The 17398-nt window shown below is 45.2% G+C and overlaps 2 protein-coding genes across 4 annotated transcripts in view; one reads left to right on the top strand and one right to left on the bottom strand.

Annotated features, from left to right (window-relative positions):
* Positions 1-75: 75 nt before the first annotated feature.
* Positions 76-17398, bottom strand: part of DNAJC17 (DnaJ heat shock protein family (Hsp40) member C17) — a 154476-nt gene continuing 137153 nt past the window's right edge. The window contains exons 2-12 of one of the 3 annotated variants that reach the window (XM_080405053.1): positions 15374-15443; positions 14127-14185; positions 12532-12619; positions 12046-12128; positions 11495-11591; positions 9800-9849; positions 9204-9281; positions 8429-8509; positions 7519-7647; positions 286-415; positions 76-199 (exon numbers count right to left, since the gene is read on the bottom strand). In XM_080405053.1, coding sequence (XP_080261179.1) covers positions 293-415; positions 7519-7647; positions 8429-8509; positions 9204-9281; positions 9800-9849; positions 11495-11591; positions 12046-12128; positions 12532-12619; positions 14127-14185; positions 15374-15443 — 858 coding nt within the window. In that variant the 3' untranslated portion in view covers positions 76-199; positions 286-292. The other 2 variants (XM_080405054.1, XM_080405052.1) reach the window with 2 other exon arrangements.
* On the top strand, positions 447-4105 carry LOC308070688 (uncharacterized protein C15orf62, mitochondrial). Its single transcript, XM_080405070.1, has 2 exons — positions 447-2222; positions 2656-4105. The coding sequence occupies exon 2, from the start codon at positions 2781-2783 to the stop codon at positions 3309-3311; it is 531 nt and encodes a 176-aa protein (XP_080261196.1). The 5' UTR covers positions 447-2222; positions 2656-2780; the 3' UTR covers positions 3312-4105.

Below are 17398 nucleotides of genomic sequence, written 5' to 3'. Positions count from 1 at the left end.
TGGATCCACAGCTCCTGAACAAGTTTCAGGAACTGAAAGAAGCTCCAAGGTTTGGTGTTCTGATAGCACCTCTCACCCCCTGTGACAGGGAAGCTGCTCTGCGCACACAAACTGACATACTTACTCTGAAGCCTACGCAGCCATTTTTTCCCCTGCACTGGAAGGGGGCAACGGCTGCAGTCGCTGAGAGTTCGTATTCCTACAACAGTTTTAAAAAAGGAGGTTTATTGACTTAATTTAAGAAACAGCTCTGGAAATGAATGATGGGGTGGGAAGAATCCATACTCTCGTGCTAAGTGTGAGACTCTTCCTCGTCCTCCCGCTTGAGCTGTTCAATCAGCTGCTGCCTCTCTGCTGCTTGCCTCATCCTCATCATCACCAGGCTCTCGTAATCCCGTTCTGATACCACTGATGCCTAGGAGCAGAACACAAACATAACCTATCAAGGACAATATATACCCAGCCCCTCGCACCATAAACCACACTCACAACACACGTTCGAGCCAGGAAGGCTGTTCATAGCAGTATGACCCCAGAGGAATCAGGTACAGTGCAAAAGCCGCCCGGCCTACAGAAAATTGCCTGCTTCGTACGAGCATTGCTGACAAGACAGAGAGTGGGACAAACAGGAACCTGAATTACCCTCTCGCTGCTGGAGCTGCTCCCTGCTCGCAGGGTTGGATGGGGAAGCACAGCTTGCCTAGCTGTGGCTGGTGATTTTGGATGACAAGCTTGCTCTGCAAGTACAACACGGGTGCACAAAGTCCAGTGTACACTCCATCCGTTATAAAGGCTAATGCCATTGAAAAAAATAAATCAAACCCTTCTGGGGTTTAGTCATGGAAGCGGCTGCAGAAAGAAAATTGCCAGGTATGTTTCCAAACCCGACACAGGAGTGTTTCAGTTCTCAAAAGCTCTTGGGAGCTGTTCTTCTGTGTGTGGTAGCAACTGTCACGTCAACGAAGCTGATTGCAGACTCTACCTAATAAGTGTAGGCAGCAGATGACAGCTGCTATCGCAGAGCAAAGTGGTGGTTTTGGCACTCTGCTTTCAAAAGCCATTTAACATTAGTAGGTGGCCTTACTATTTTGGCTGTATTCAAAGCACTGCAATGCTTGGAAACATCCACCTTATTTGCTTGACAGTTCAGGTAGAAATAAAAGCATCTTGACAGAAGGTGAATAAAAAAACCCCAAACCTCTCATGTTCATCTTTCTAGGAGCTAGATTTAGTGGTGATTTAAGGACATCTTACATAGAAAACAGAAGGGATGAAAAGGCAACGGAATAGCTAAATACGATTCTGCATGAAAATGGGGCAAGTGCCAGCAAAGCGGTTCCTCCAGCTGCAGAGTCTAGCTGCAAGGTCAAAACGAAAGTCCACAACAGACGAGAAACTTAGGCTGGGAAATTAAGAGACTAATACACCATAATTGGTATCTTAGGAGCTGTATGAATGAAATAACCTTCCAGCAGCATGCAGCAGAGATTTTCACAGTGTCTGAGAAAGCATGAGATCGTATCAGTCTTCAGTGGCAGAACTGGGCTTCTTCAAAGTTCCTGTCCACTAACCACAGATGCTTACTGTGATTTGCTTGGCTGAATGAAATAGCCTACATGAGACTCATACAGATGAATCACCCATACAAACCTGAATCACTACCTCATACTCTGGATTTAAATTTAAAACAGACAAAAGAGTATTCCCAGCCTCATTTGGAAGTCCTGTTCATACAACAAGCCATCAGAAGCGGCAGAAGGGAGAGCACCAAGACAAGAAACAGTCTGATTCAAGATGGGCTCCAAGTTGGTATTCACGCTGACATTTCTCAAGCAATCTGGGCGCCTCTAAGGGAACCTGCTTTCTCCTCAGGCAGAGTGTGGGCTGATGCTTTGCCACTCCACACACCTACTTCCTGCAATCCTGGCAATTACCAATAGTGTAAAACCCAGTTTCTGACGTGGCTGACTCAGCAAGGGCTTGGCTCAAAACAAATACATACGCACAAGGAACTGCAGCCTGGGAAGCAGTGACAGGAGGCACATGAAGAGAAGAAGGCATTGCGGGTTTTTAGCATTCTGGGTTCAACCTGGCTGAATCGCCCCTGGACTTGCTTCTTCCAACATCTCAGCACACTGGTGAATGTGGTAGCTACAGTTCTCCAAGTGTTTCAGCCGTTTCTCCTCTCCGCCTGTTGGACTCAGGTGCTGCTCCGACACAGCGTAAGTCTATTTTGCATTCAAATTTCCTAACACTTGTCTTTTACATCTGCATTTTGTTGCTTTTAAAATTTCTGTTACACTGTATTCCTTTGGTTTCCTTCAGTGTGACTGAGTCACCATCTCTGTTCCCAGCCACCCACTGAGATTTTTATACTGTGCCCTTCACCATGAAGGTGGCTGGTTACCATGGTACCAAAGTGCCCTTCTGTTCTAGATGCTAGATTAAATCTGTTCTCATGGTGACTGTGTGCCTTTGCTGTTCTTCATCAGCTCATTTCTGCAGCACAGATTTAATAAGCTCAGACATCACCATTCCTTCTCCACTGAAGAAGGAGACTCCTTAATATCCAAGACAGGCCAACGCTCCTTCACACAGGGACATACTGTGAAGTTTGCATTTCCTGCAATACCAGCCTCTCTCTTTTCCTTCCAGCTACGGGAACAGGGAAGGAAGAGGTTGTTCCTGTTGTGTGGCTTGCTGCTGATCCTGCGACTTGAAGTCCCAACACCTGACTGTGAAGAGTCAGCAGTCTCCTCCTTTCGTTGCCTTTCAGCAGTATGGATACTTGGCGAAGAGGGTCCATTAAGTCCACAACGTTCTTCAGACGTTTCTCACTCAGGAGACACAAAAAGCTGGGCAATCAAGTCATCATCCTGAACCAGAACAGCCACACTCTGGACAGTGATGGACAGTGCCAGAAGAGGGAATGCTTGAGGGATCTGAAGGACAAGTCTGATTACCTGTCATGTCAGAGTGAGCAAAACCTAGCCAAGGTACAAGCACCTCCCAAGCCTCCCCGGCTTTACCTGGACAGTTCTAGCTGCCCTAACATCATCGACCACACAGATTCTCACTCTGACATCTCCTTTTCTGGTGCTACCCATCAATACCACAAAGCCACTCAAACTCAATTCCACAAGGACCAGGCTACAGACTGCGGGACCTCAGAGACAGGTTCCCAGAATGGCACCACTCTTTCCGATCTGCCTGACCCCTTCCTGTCCTTCAAAGTGGATTTGGGGCTATCGCTTCTCGAGGATGTTCTGCAGACCCTCAGGAAACAGAATCCGAGAGATTACGCCATTTGAAGGTATTTATCATTTAACGTGTCACATCTACTTACTGCTGCTGCCAGTCTCTCTAGCCCGAGCAGAAGGAAGGATACTGCAGCATTCCTGTTGTGTGTGGCCTGTTTTGTTCTCACCTTAATCACCACAGACTGTCCCTGTCCTTGCCAAGGAGTCCCTCAGAGCAGAGCTCACAGGCTCCATGCTCAGATGAGAGCACTGTCTGCTGGAACCTCGTGGTCAACTCTCCACACTGGGAATTTCCCCCTCTTGACTGTGCATCTCCTCCTCATGGAAGAATGGCATTGTTTGGTAAAAGACTTGTTATTCTGGGGATGTGGCTGTGACGCTGCAGAGCACGGACAGAAAGGGATACGGCATACATAACTCGTGGGTAAGCAGGCAGCTTGCAAGGAGACAGTAGCATTGCATCTCAAAGCCATAGCTGTGGCAAGGGTCAAGAGACAGAACCTGGTGTTTCTTCTCCTACCATGTTTGGATGCAAAAAAATCAAAGCTGTTCCTCCTTTTTTTTTTTTTTCTTTTTCTTTTTTTTTGTTTTTTTTTTCGTTTTTTTTTTGTTTGTTTGTTTGTTTTTGTTTTTTTCCCTTGTGGGTTTCTTTTCCCCTAACTCAAGTGCAGTTGGCACTGCCAGCCTGGAAACAGGTAAGCACCCACGTAGGCTCGTAATACAGCGACAGCAGTTTATTCATCCTACTAGCAGGGGAAGAAAATTCTCTAGATACTGCTGCTTGAAGCATGCACTGATCTATCAGCTGTACAGATATGGAAGAATAAATGTATCTGTGACTGGAAGCGTCTTGTTGCCTCATTTCATTGGAAGCAAGCCAGAAAAAACCCAGGCATCAAGAGTAGAGGTGCCTTATCTGTAGTGACCAAGTTCTATCCTCTCTGGCACTTCAGGTTTTTATGCGGGTGGGGAAGCGGCATGGCTCTGCTTTTGTGGGCTGGGAGAAGGCTAGAGCTGCTGGTACTTTCTCTTCCTCTGAGTGCACACAGCTCAGGTCAGGACCCAGCGTCAGACAGTTCTGCCCCTGTGAACTCAGGGAAGGGCTCTGCCAGGCTGAGAACATTTTAGGTGTTATCAGGGCAAGCTCTTAAAAGGGCACTGCAGAAACTACTGGGTCATCAATTCTTACCTTTTTCACAGCTACATTACATACTAGGGGCTCTTTGTAAAAATAAATAAATAAACGAAATCTCCGTGCACCCCAGATGACCATAAGCTTTGGAAGCTGGCTACAGCAAAGTGCACAGAGACATTTCAGAGAATGCATAGATGGCTCTTAACTTACTAGATTCACGTCAGGCTGTAAAGTCAGACAAATACAAAACAAACTTATGAAACATCAAAAGACCTTAGAAAAGATGCAAGAGTGCCAGACAGGCAGCTTGTCTCAGCACTTTAATATGGCTGAATGGATGGCCCAAGATGAATGTGGAGCACTGGCAGGGAGATCCTGCTACAAGTGCAAGGAAGACCTTCCCACAAGCAAGTGGTTCATGCTGTTGTAGTGGCAAAATATGCTCTTCACAGCATTACGCAGCTGTTGTGTCCGTTGAACCATTCAGAGCTGCAGCAATCAAATAGTCATTGCTCTCAAAAAGCTTGGAGTAACACTGGCCACTCCACAGCTTTTGTAATTCAAGTACAACTTGCCTGTTCAGCTCCGGCAGCTCTCCAGGAACTGCTGGATAGTGGGCAGCTGTAGCCGTAGAAGAAAACAAACCAACCAAGACCGTGGAGGCAAGTACCTTACGACTTACTGCTTCCTCACAGCATGACTTTTCAACAATCAGCCTTGCTTTCACCTGAGAACTGCTTCCAAAACCTCCTACAGTCTAGTTAGTGTGTGGCTGTCCTTTATTTGAAGACTTCGGGGCACAGCTCCTGGCTGACTACCCCAGGCAGGGAGCAGACACAGCTCGGAAGCAGGTGCGTTGCCATGAGAATGCTGCAGGTCTTCAGCTCTTTTCCGAAGCAGAGCAGGGAAGAAGCTGCATTTGCACGGAGTGGGAGCAAATGTGGGGGCAGATTCAGACAAAAATAGGAGCAACCCGGAGGGAGCAGCAAATGGGAAGGGAGGGCTGGGAAGCCAGCCTGGGTATGAAAGGATGAGGCAAGGAGTGGTTTGAGGCAGTGGCAAAAGGTATCTGAAAGAGCTCATTTTGCACATCTAGAGTTAAAGAGCTGAGAACAAAGAATAAGTCAGCTGGAAACAGTACAGCCAAAAGAAGCTATTGCCACATTACAGATTTTGGAAGCATTCTTGTGGAAGTAGCACCAGGATTTGGGGAGGGTCTAGAGTGGGAACTATGAAAAGCAGGAACCAGAACAGCTTGGAGATCTCAGCCTGGCCAGCAGGACTGCAATGTAATCAACGAAACTGCAGCTGCTTACATATAAAAGCAGTAGAAAGGACAGACAAGCATCACCAGTGCAATGCTTGGGAAAGGGTGCAAGTCACTGGCCGTAACTCCTCACCATTCTGAGGGCTCATACGAGCTGGATGAGGCTGTGTCGGACAGAAGTGAGTCACCACCTCCACACAGCATGAACACCATTTGCTGCTTTAGCCTGCTCTCCCTCACTGCTCCACCAAGCTAATCCTTCACAGCAGGCAGACGCTGCAGTTCCACACTAACAAGCTTTGGTCAGGGAAACAAGCCAAGATAAACTCAGCCAAAAGCCAGGGCTTTTGAACACATACAGGCAAGAATCCACTAACAAACTCCAATTGCACCAGCAACCCCCGTAGGTGTGAATGAGCCAGCTCTCATTTTCTAGCTGCAAGAGATACTCAAGCTGGATTGGATTTTGCTTTTTTCCCCAGTTTGCCTTCTAACGCTCTGGCCAGCTCTGCTGTGTCTGCAGGACTCACTGGTTCTACGCTGTGCAGGGAGATCTGCCTGGGTCCTGAGCTACGATGCTGTAATTACCTTTGCCTGAGATTTTTGGGAAACTAAGCTGCTCAGGCCAGGCTGTTCAGACAAAGACCATGCATCCCAAGTGAAAACATACAACCCTACATAAAACTCGGATAACAACAAAGCATTCTGATGTATAAATGCATCTACCATAAATAAAGTACTTAAAGTCAGGAGGGTGAATGTACTGAACAATCTCACAAGCTGCTAAAATATTTAGGTAGTGAACACACACAAGGCTGACTGAGACACAGACACACAGCATGACAGGAGCCCTCTCAGCAATTAGATCTTTTTGATCTTTATACCACAGGGAAGAAGGGGAGGGAATAAGCATCGCATGAAGTTTGAACTGGAACTCAAATAAGCAGCAAAGGATATCTCAGTTCCCTTCACAACTTCACAGCCAAGGAATTACTAACTAGGTCAGAAGACACACAGAGCACAAGAGAAATTCTGTGCTACAGAGCAAAGTGTAATGTAACATGCTTCAAAAGGAGTGGGCGCACCTCCCCCTTCAGAGGGTCAACAGGAACAAGGGGTAACAAAGCACCAGCAATTTGCTGCAGCACACCCTCAGATTGGTTTTCTAACCACTAGATGTTACTGCCTTCCATGCGTTTTGTGATTAGAACACATTTGTTATTTGAGAGCAACAGCTTCAGAGGGATTACCTCATGAAATAAACAGGAAGCAGCTAAGAGTTAAACACCTTGCACACAGTAATGACACTGGTAAAGAGGACCAAAACCAGACAACAGGGTCTCTACAAGATATTTAATTTGGTATTGCTTTCTCTTCCCTCCTGCAGACCCTAAGAATATAGGTTTCCTTTCAGCACTGAAACATCAGCCTCTTGTGAACGCAGTAAGCAACCAAGCCTCTCTGAAGAAACCTTATAGGAGACCCATTTCAATCAGCTATCAGCCAGAGGATACCCACAAAGTATATCAGAAAAAAAATCCAGAAGAACGGCATTGGAGGCTTCAGGCTGAGCAAGGAACATCCTTGGTTTTCAACTGGAAGAGAGAGAGATTATGTGAAGGTCCATTCACCCAAATAGCTTGTGTTCTCAGGGTGCTGCTTACTCAGGCAAGAGGTCCTCTAAAAAAGCCACTGGTTCAGCATAAAAAGGCTCATCAGAAAGGCAGGTCTTTCATTACAAGCTTCTTTTCATCTCTGCTGGGAATCAGCGTATCTTACCATAAATGCAAAGTACACTGTTGAATTCAGGTTACTATAGAAACAGATTTAAGTAACAGCAGCCTGCGCCTCCTTACCTGTGAAGTCCTTGGCTGACTAGTGCTGTCAGAAAGGACAGTGCTGGGATTGTCCCGGGGCTGGCCCTCCAGCCAGGAAATCTTTAGAGGATTATTTATCAGGCCAACTTCATTCTTCACAGCCATCTCCTAACAATGAAAATATTCTTCCATCACCATCTGAATTTCAGACCCCACTCCCTCACAGGTCACTAACAATCATAAAAGTTTTTCCATCTCCATCTGGCATAAAGGCCGAGTAGGGCACAAACCATGAGGATTTCACAGCTGCCCTCCACGAGAAACAGCCTTCAAGGTCCATATCTGCATTAAGCAGAGACAAACATATCACTGATGGTACTTTTGATAAACAGGTAACAGAAAATTCTGTTGTTTTTTTTTAATATTTGGATATATGAATGAAAGAATGGGTGACAAGAAACAGACACTGCTGTACAGCGTAAGTTTAAGTTGATGGAACTACTAAAAATAAGGGTAACTGATGATTTCTGTTTCCACAGCCACATGAATTATTATAACTCATATGGAGCCAAGATATTTTGATTTCTTTTAAACTGCAAATGCCTGATATAACCTCTAAAAGTCACTCAGCCCATCTCCACAATGGGTAATTCACCTTCAGTGAGAGCTGATTAAATAGCTCAGTGCCTGCTTTTTAAAGCAGCGTCTCTTTCCTCAGCCTTTTACATGCACAGCCTGCTGTTTTAAGTGCATGATCTGCTTTGGGTTTGTGCCTCTAGCTTTGCCACTCCCTTCATGCATCTGTACCTTTAGACTCTCATTACCCTTCTGCACTGCCTTAATGACAAGGCAGCATCTCTAGGCCACCAGTTTGCTAACCCTTCCTTTCTGCAACACCCTTTCTTGCCCACTCTCCAATACACACATTTGGGGTCTCTGCCAAACTTACAGCAGCCTTAACAGTAGCAAATTCCACGACTGCACTCCCAGTCCTCCTACTTGAGATCAACAAATTGAGCACATCGCCATACTGTTAAGACAAAGAAGAAAGAAAAGTTAATTACAGACACAGAAGAGATGTCAAGTTCATTTATGGAATGAATGCAAAGAGAAAACATGTTTTCACAGACATGAGGCTTGAGCTGTCACCCTTTCTGTCTTGCATGATGCTTCCACTGATCCCAACTTGTCATAATTTCTGTTCCTCCAGGAAATAATTCTGAGGAGGCATGGAGCTACACGCTCTGCTTCCAGCAAGCCCCAGTGCCAGAGGGCTGCTTAGCTCAGTCTCAGAGCTACAGGAGATGCTTGCATGAAGGGAAAATAAAGATCACATGCTGGGATTAATCAGATCAAAGGCTTGTCTATTGCCATCTCTGAACTTCCCACAGCAGCTAATGTACAGTGCTTTAAACGAAGGCAAAAGTGTACCATAACCACACAGCCAGACTAACTTATACAGGGCATGAACCACTCCGTGGGAAGAGTCTGCAGTTGCTGTTTCAGCAGGAGTCCCTGCTGGGGAGAGACAGAGGTGCTAGCTGGGGAACAGTTCACAGCTAATGGACTGTGCTGATGACCTCTGAAAACTGCATGAGAAAGCTGGACAACAGAACACAAAATGAGCCACTCCAGTTTATATGTAGCTTCCCAGCATTTACTATCCTTTCTTACACCACTGAGAGCAGGGCAAGATCAAGTAGCAGGAAAGTGTCAGACAGGACCTTTTGCAGGATCTGCAACAGAACATCTTTTGAGTATCCCCCTCTCGTCTCATCTTCTTTCCTGCATTTCCATTTGAGCTGGAAAATAAACACAAGACGTTAATTTTGTCCATCCGAACACTTGTCACCATGCTCATTGCAGCTCCTGCCACCTGCACACACATCAGGTTGGCTATTTACAGTTACACTCCCAGAATTGCCAAGACCGCGATCTCAACAACAGAATGTGCAAAGGCAACAAATTATTTGGGGAACAGGGAGAAACAGTGCTCATTGGAATAAAAAAAGAAAAGCACACTAATGGCTATATCAGGGTAATAAGCAGATCTTCTCCCATGCTTAATGCAGAGACAACCCAATTTAAGGCTCAAAACCCTAGACCACACAGTAGAGAAAAGGGTGAGGGAGGAAGGGTGTTTTAAAGACAGTGACAGGAGCTGTTCGCATGCATGATGCACATTAAATAGAGGAACTTCACGTCCATTGTACAAAGGGACGTGCCAGTTCAGCAGAGCTGAAGTGTCCCTTCTGTTTTCCAAAGCTGCATAACGTTCTATCAGTTTTCACCAAAGCCCAGCTTTATAAGGATGTCTTACTTTGAGTTTAGGAGTTATTCTGCCTTCTGCTCTGTATCTTTCTTGCTTGCCTAAAGAGGGGAAAGGAAGAAAAAAAGATGAGAAGGACATGGTTGAAACCTCCTCAACTGAAGAGCATTTAGCACAAAACTTGACCTGAAAATGTAGGTATGGCAACAGCAAACACTTTCGGATTTCCACTAGACCATTTCAGCCTCAAAAAGTTTTGTGCAACATTATCATCAGGAACTGCAGCACAGACTAGTGGATGTCAGCATTTTTCCCTTCTATGAGGCCCAGACTTGCCATGATCAAGGCTAGATAAAACTAAGTAAAAATAGAAACAGGAGACTTGTTAGACTCTGTAACATTTTTCCTTGCAAGAGGGTTGTGCTGGTGGGAACAAGTGCGGAAAAATTAAGTGTAGACAAAAACCAGGATAGCATAGACCAAGAATTTAATCTAGCCCTGCAATGAAATACTTTATAATGGTGTGCTCTTGTTGCAAGTGTTTTACACTAAGCAAATGCTCAACCTCCTCCCCAATTCCTGATATGTGAAATTAAGTTAGGAATGGCTACAGTGGGCTGAATGACTTGCACTCATACAGGAAAGCCCTGCTGATCCCAAAAAGAGTTTCTGCATCCAGAGCTCTGGTGTTATTTTTTTTATTATTTTTTTTTTTTTTTACTCATTAGATAAGTACTTTTCCTGTGAGAAAGCAACAGATCTTATACTGCTGCCTCTGCCAGAGTGAAAGGAGTAGGAAGCAAGAGACAATAAATCTTCCCATTGAACTGAAAACCTGAGTAGCACTCTAATGAGTTTTGAAAAGAACAGAACTTTCCAAAACATAAAACTGTTTCAAGCCCACACAGATACAGAGTATTAAAAAAGGCAATTCACTATAGAAATGTGTGGATGGAAGTGAGGTTCAGGAATATCAAAGGATGACGTTCTGGATTCTGGAAAAAATCTCATCCCCTCCTGTATGAAGGGGACTAACTACAGCTAATGACCAGCCCATGAGAATTAGAGGGAGACAACTTCAAATGTGGTAACTACCTATTGTTGTATGGCAGCACAGAATGCAGATGTTTCCCCGTTCAGTATGTTGCTCGTTTCCTGAAGGATTTGCTCCTGGTCTTCGTACAAACCCAGGACAAAGGTTGTGTACACCCAAGGAACATGAGAGAATCAAGTTCCAGAAAGTAAAGCCTCAGCAACCATAAACTAAACAAAAGTTTATTCTCCACACTGAGTTTCCACGCTGGGTAGTAAGTACTGAGAACTTTCAAGGGGATACAGAAGTAGTAACCCAATTATAACTATTGTTTGTAAAAAAACCTTACCATTCCCTGGTTTGAGTCTGCAACACCGACTGCTCTAATTGTGACAGGTGAGCAGGACTTCAGGATCCCTCCAGCGTAATTGTGGGACCCCACATCAGACCATCTAGTTTCAGTGCTTTAGAACATTTGTTGAAAAGGAGCAGCAACAACGTGTTAAGAGAGCAGCATGCCACACAGAAGGAAGCAACCCCACAGAAATACTAGACTTGAGACTTATCTGTGAAAAAGGTGCTAAGCAGGACCTTACATATGGCCCCGTGACCATGTCAGAAGGCTACATCTGTACGTGACCAATGTCTACGGAAGAGCTGGAGTCCCATGTGCATGTAGTTTGGCCGAGAGCTCCAATCTCAGCTGTTCTCACCTTGAATGTGCTGCTCTCTTTCAAGACGGATCTGTTCTTGAATGAGTCTCTGCTGCTCTTCAAGCTGACGGGAGCCTTCTTCACGCAGACGTATTATCTACAGCAGAGGTAAGAGAGCACGGATGTCTGAGGGCACAGTTCCATGGCTGGTCTGAGCCAGCTAAAGACTGCCAAGGAGAGCTTTTGTCTTGCAGCCATCTCCTGGGCCAACCCTCCTGCTAGCTCCCCTGTGACAGCTCCAGTGTGGACCTCTCACGCTCCTAGTGACACAGTCCCTATCAGCAAGCACATAACCAACTAGCTGTTGTTATTGTTTGCTATGCAAAAGGGAAAGGGTAGACAGAAAAATAAAATCCTGAGATTTGACACATTTGCCAGGCTGCTACAAGATCCCTTCTACACGCCTCTCTACTTTCATAAAGTCCATTAATTCAAAAGGCTGAAGGACTGCTATATATCGATTTGCTGCATCTCATCACATAGTTTTCATCATGATCATAAAGACATTCAGTAATTCTCAAAAGAAGCAGAGAAATCCAAGAATTTATTACTTCTTGTTCTAATGATCTTGTTATCCTGATCTCCTCCTCTTCACTCTCATGAGTCTGGGCTTCTCGTTCTCTGGCTTCAAGATCTGCAGAGAATGAAACAAAATTAAAACAATGCAAAGAGAATTTTCACTGCTGACCAGAGGTAGATGGAAGGATTACAAACTTGGCTACACCTACACTAATTTCAAAGTAGAGTGCCGATAGCTCTGCTACCTCTCGTCTGCCCATGCACATTGATGTATCAGTGTCTGATGTCTTAACAGTCATCAGAAGCCCTAGTTCCACCCCAGAGGAGAACCATCCCCAGCTGTGACTGTCGGAGAAGATTTCAGATGGCTGCTATACTGAACTCGGCATAAAGAAACCACAGCCATCACAAATGGACAGCAGATGAATTAATGCTGAATTCCAGCAGCAGAAGAAATGCAAACACCCAGCTAACAAAGACTCCAAGCCAAGAGTGAAATAAAGTTTTGATTTTATTACCGAGCTTTACTTTCTTTCGCTTCTCATCAAGTTTTTGTGCCCTTTCTGCAGCTTGCTTCTTAGCCTTTCTCACTTTGTCATACGCCGCCTGTCAAAGAACAAACACAATAGTGTGAAACTATATAAAGCAAGAGATTAAATGGAAAGCAGTGAATAAAAGCGAGATGAGATACTGAAACACTAAGCAAAGGTGAAGCATTTTCTGCTTCTTGTTAGCATTCCTTCTAGAAGTGCTGGAAGTTAACACAAATATCCTGAAAATATGAGAAGAGGCCCAAGGATCTCCAGATGAAGCCTGAAAGGGTGAGGAAGTCCAGGAATAACTGCAAAGTGGACTGGAGAGAAAACCTACCCAATCCGCAGAGGTGGGAAGAATATTCTGGTTTCCTGAAGATGTCAAAAGTAGCTTTAGGGGCACTGGTAACAGATCAGGTTTGGTTTGGAGCGAAGTTTTAAAATCAAAGAATCTATTTTATATGAAAGATTTATTCACAAAACATATATTTGACTCACATGAATGCATTAGGTCAAAGAGCGTCAGAACTCTTCAGCAGAAACCACACATCAACATTTGTTTAGCATTATAGAGACTTAAGAACTGGGATAAACTGGCAATTTCACTGGCACCTGTTTAAACCAGTTGATAATCTGTTCATCAACCTAACAGAACCTTTCTGTCTTAAGTAAAGCATAGACCGGCACAAATGCTCAAATATTACTTGCAGAATAGTTGTACAGGAAAGCACTGCTCTTGTTTTATGAACTAGAAAAGCTGCTATTTTTCCTTCCTGCATGGGAAGGAAAAACTTTTACCTTTTTAAAGTCTAGAAGCCAAAAAGGTTCTTGGATGCCAAAAGCTTAATTGCCCCTTGGAGGGGAAATTACAAGCTTTGCCGGTGTTTGAAATGAGGAGAGTTATTTCATGTTTTTAAATCTTATAATCTGAAATTTTAATACGCCTTCTCTCCTGAGTTTATCTGGACAGAGTTACTTAATTATTTTTATTTTGTTTTTATTCTTTCCCTTCACATGTCCTGATTATTTTCAGGTCTTGAGCAGCAGGCACTCAACCACTTCCTCACAGCGAGTAAAGCATCCGAGATACATCTGGCAGCCTGCAAATCTCTCGCAGCAAAAGGACACAGATCATGACTATGATTCAGCTTTTCTGTTTACAAGTCTCTTGTGCCCCACTGAAAGAAAGGCTTTCAGTCTTAGCAATTACATCTCGATATTATTTATTTCTCAGACCTTGACACCAAGAGAACTGCAAATGCACTGCTGTCATGGGAATTTAATGCATCCCTGAATCAGTGGTGGGATATGGCCCAGTCTACCATGTTACTAAAGACAGTATCTCACCCTTGCAGCAAATGGACAGAGCTATTCCCAGCACATCAAATCAAAAAAAGAACATTTGTCCAAGTTCCTGTCTGGCACCTACTATTTGATCTCATGGAGAATTAAAGGGAGTAACAGTGGAGACCTGCATTCATGAAGTCACAATTGGAGAAGATAGTTTCCAATGCTTCTCCAGCACTCTCGCAGAGTAACACCACACAATCTCAACATCATCAAGGGGTGGGCATCCTTACCCTTGCTGCTGCATCTGTTAGCACAGCTAAGGCCTGAGACAGCTGGTGGAAGACTTCCGCTGGGAATTAGAAGAAAAAAGGGTAAGATGCAGGAAACCATGCTAGTGGCCTGGAGATGAACCAGGAAACACAATCCCTTATGGAAGAGACCTGCAGAACATCAGAAAGAAGAATAATCTTTCCAAAGCATTTGTAAGCCAACCTACAGCCAGGACCACCTCAACTCAAAGGGCAACATTGTTACATAAACTTCAGTGTAAATTAAGAAACAAAGACTGGGACCATTTCATTTTAACAGAAATCTTGAAAACTTGAATTCAACAGAACCCATCTACAGAAACGTACTACTCAACCTGCAGTCAGCCTGAAGCACAGTTATAAATTCTCCCTTTCATACCAATAGCTTATCAGCCCCAGATTCACACTGTGCATTTTACATCAGTATCGCTGACCCTCTTCTGGGAAGGTTACACATATAAGCCAGAGGCCTCCGAATACACTTCAAAACACTTCCCAACTGTCTGCAGATATCAAAGCCCCCAGCTTTCCTCTCACTGCTGATTTTTTTTTTCCCCTGATGGAAACTTTTTCTTTCTACTAGTTATAAATTTTCAATCTATAGGACTGTAGCCCATCAAACTGGAAAATGCAAGATACAGAAATATCTTGAGGTGTCCTGAAGAACAGCATCCTTTTAGTTACTACTGCTGTTCACTGCTACCTGTAGCTATAAAACTTAAAAGCAGAGTAGCTGCAGAAGCTAGACCTTCCTAACAGTCTACGTATATGCAGTTCCACAGAGTCAGGGCATTGTCTCTAACAAACAAAAAAGGCCACTGACCATAGACGGTATGATTTATAAGCTTTCTATTGAAGTTTTTACTGTGAGAGGTATGAATGAAAATAGTGATAAGCCAGTAAATGCTAGTGACAGCATGGCCAAAGGTCTGGGATTCAAGTACCATGTGGGAAGATTTTGAGAGGTATAAATATAATTTCAGCACTGATTAACACTGATGTTTCTAAAACCAACACGTATGCATTCACATGTTAAAAAAACAGAGCTTTCTAATAGTGATGAAAATACCCCTTAGTCTGCATATCTATATTTCACATGACGTATATGCAGGCTTACCCTAAATCACATGCAAAGACAGCTTTGAAGTATAAGCACAGGCACTTCAAGGGGTCTGTACATGTGAAAATAAAAATGAAGAGTCATTTGTGTGTGCACAGTCCCATATTACCTGCTCTGGGATTGTCCGGGTTCTTGTCTGGGTGACAAGTCAGTGCCTTCTGCCGGTAGGCTTTCTTAACCTGCAAGACCAAGAACAGAGATTTATTGGATGGTAAATCTTTGGTCTGTACTGAGGAAAGACCAAAACAGTCAAAACTGCAGAGACAAAAAATTACTGTTGAGAGAGCTTCTTTTGTTATAGGTTTTGTTAAATTAAAACACACCTCCCTATCACAACTAGAAGGCTGCGGTTGAACCAGCATGAATATGCATGACAACATGTCCCCAAGGCCATTAGGATTCTGCCTCAAGCCATCCCAGCCCAGTCGGATTATGCCACAGCAAATCGCAGCCCAGAAGGATGCTGCCTAAATAATCCCAGCCCAGATGGATTCTGCCCATGAAATCCCAGGCCATGATAATTCTGCCCCAAGCCATCCCACTCCAGTCAGATTCTGATGCAGCAAATACCAGCACAGATGGACATTGCCCAAATACTCCCAGCCCAGTCGCATTCTGCATTAAACCTTGCAGGGATACTCGGATTCTGCCCAGGCCAATCCAATCACAGCATGAATCTGCCCATGAAAACCCAGGCCATCAGGATTTTGCCCCAAGCCATCCCAGCTCAGTCGCATTATGCCACAGCAAATCCCAGCCCAGATGGACGCTTCCTAAGAAATACAAGACCAGAAGGATTCTGCCCTGATATCCCAGGCCATTAGGATTCTGCCCAAAGCCATCCCCGCCCAGTAAGATCATGACACAGCAAATCCCAGCCCAGATGGACATTGCCCAAATAAGCCCAGCCCAGTCGGATTCTCCCTTAAGACTTCCAGGCCTAAGTGCATTGTGCCCCAGCCAATCCCAGCCCATATGGACGCAGGTCATGCAATCCCCTGCACAGCATTAGGATCCTGCCCCAGCCAATCCCAGCCCACCTGGACTCTGCCCCAGCCAATCCCCTGCAGGCCTTTAGGATTCTGACCCAAAATAGCCAAGCCTAGGTGCACAATGCCTATGAAATCCCAGCACAGCTGGATTCTGCTCCATGCTATCCCAGACTAGTCAGATTCTACCAAACATTTTCAGCCTACCTGGAATCTACCCATGCAATCCCAGGCCATTACAATTCTGCCCCAAGTCATCACAGCTCACCTGGATTCTGCCCAAACCAATCCCAGCACAGATGGACACAGACCAAGCAAAAACAGCCCAGTGGGATTCTGCCTTAAGCCTTGCAGGGATAATCAGATTCTGCCCAGGCCAAGCCAATCCCAGCACCATTCTGCCCATGAAATCCCAGGCCATCAGGATTCTGCCCAAAGCCATCCCAGCCCAGTCGGATTCTGACACAGCAAATCCCAGCCCAGATGGACATTGCCCAAATAAGCCCAGCCCAGTTGGATTCTCTCTTAAGACTTCCAGCCCTAAGTGCATTGTGCCCCAGCCAATCCCAGACCGCCTGGACTCTGCCTCAGCCAATCCCAGCCCAGATGGACGCAGCCCATGTAATCCCCTGCAGGGCATCAGGATCCTGCCCCAGCCATATCAGCCCACTGGGATGCTGACCCAGCCAATCCCAGCCGGGCTGGACTCTTGCTCAGCCAATCCCAGCCCGCCTGGATTCTGCCCATGTCATCCCCTGCAGGCCTGATGGATTCTGCCCCAAAATATCCCAGCCCAGATGGATTCTGCCCATGAAATCCCAGGCCATCATGATTCTGCCCCAAGCCATCCCACTTCACTCAGATTCCGACGCAGCAAATCCCCGCACGGCTGGACACTTCCCCAAATACTCCCAGCCCAGTCGCATTCTGCATTAAACCTTGCAGGGATAATCAGATTCTGCCCAGGCCAAGCCAATCCCAGCACCATTCTGCCCATGAAATCCCAGGCCATCAGGATTCTGCCCAAAGCCATCCCAGCCCAGTCGGATTCTGACACAGCAAATCCCAGCCCAGATGGACATTGCCCAAATAAGCCCAGCCCAGTTGGATTCTCTCTTAAGACTTCCAGCCCTAAGTGCATTGTG

This window comes from Falco punctatus (assembly GCF_963210335.1).
Source record: "Falco punctatus genome assembly, chromosome: 10".
Taxonomy (NCBI): domain Eukaryota; kingdom Metazoa; phylum Chordata; class Aves; order Falconiformes; family Falconidae; genus Falco; species Falco punctatus.
Note: the sequence above shows the minus strand (reverse complement) of the source record. Positions and strands in the feature narration are given on the sequence as shown.

Excerpts from the sequence above, each read along its gene's own strand:
- LOC308070688 (XM_080405070.1), top strand. The coding sequence starts at position 2,781 with ATGGATACTTGGCGAAGAGGGTCCATTAAGTCCACAACGTTCTTCAGA.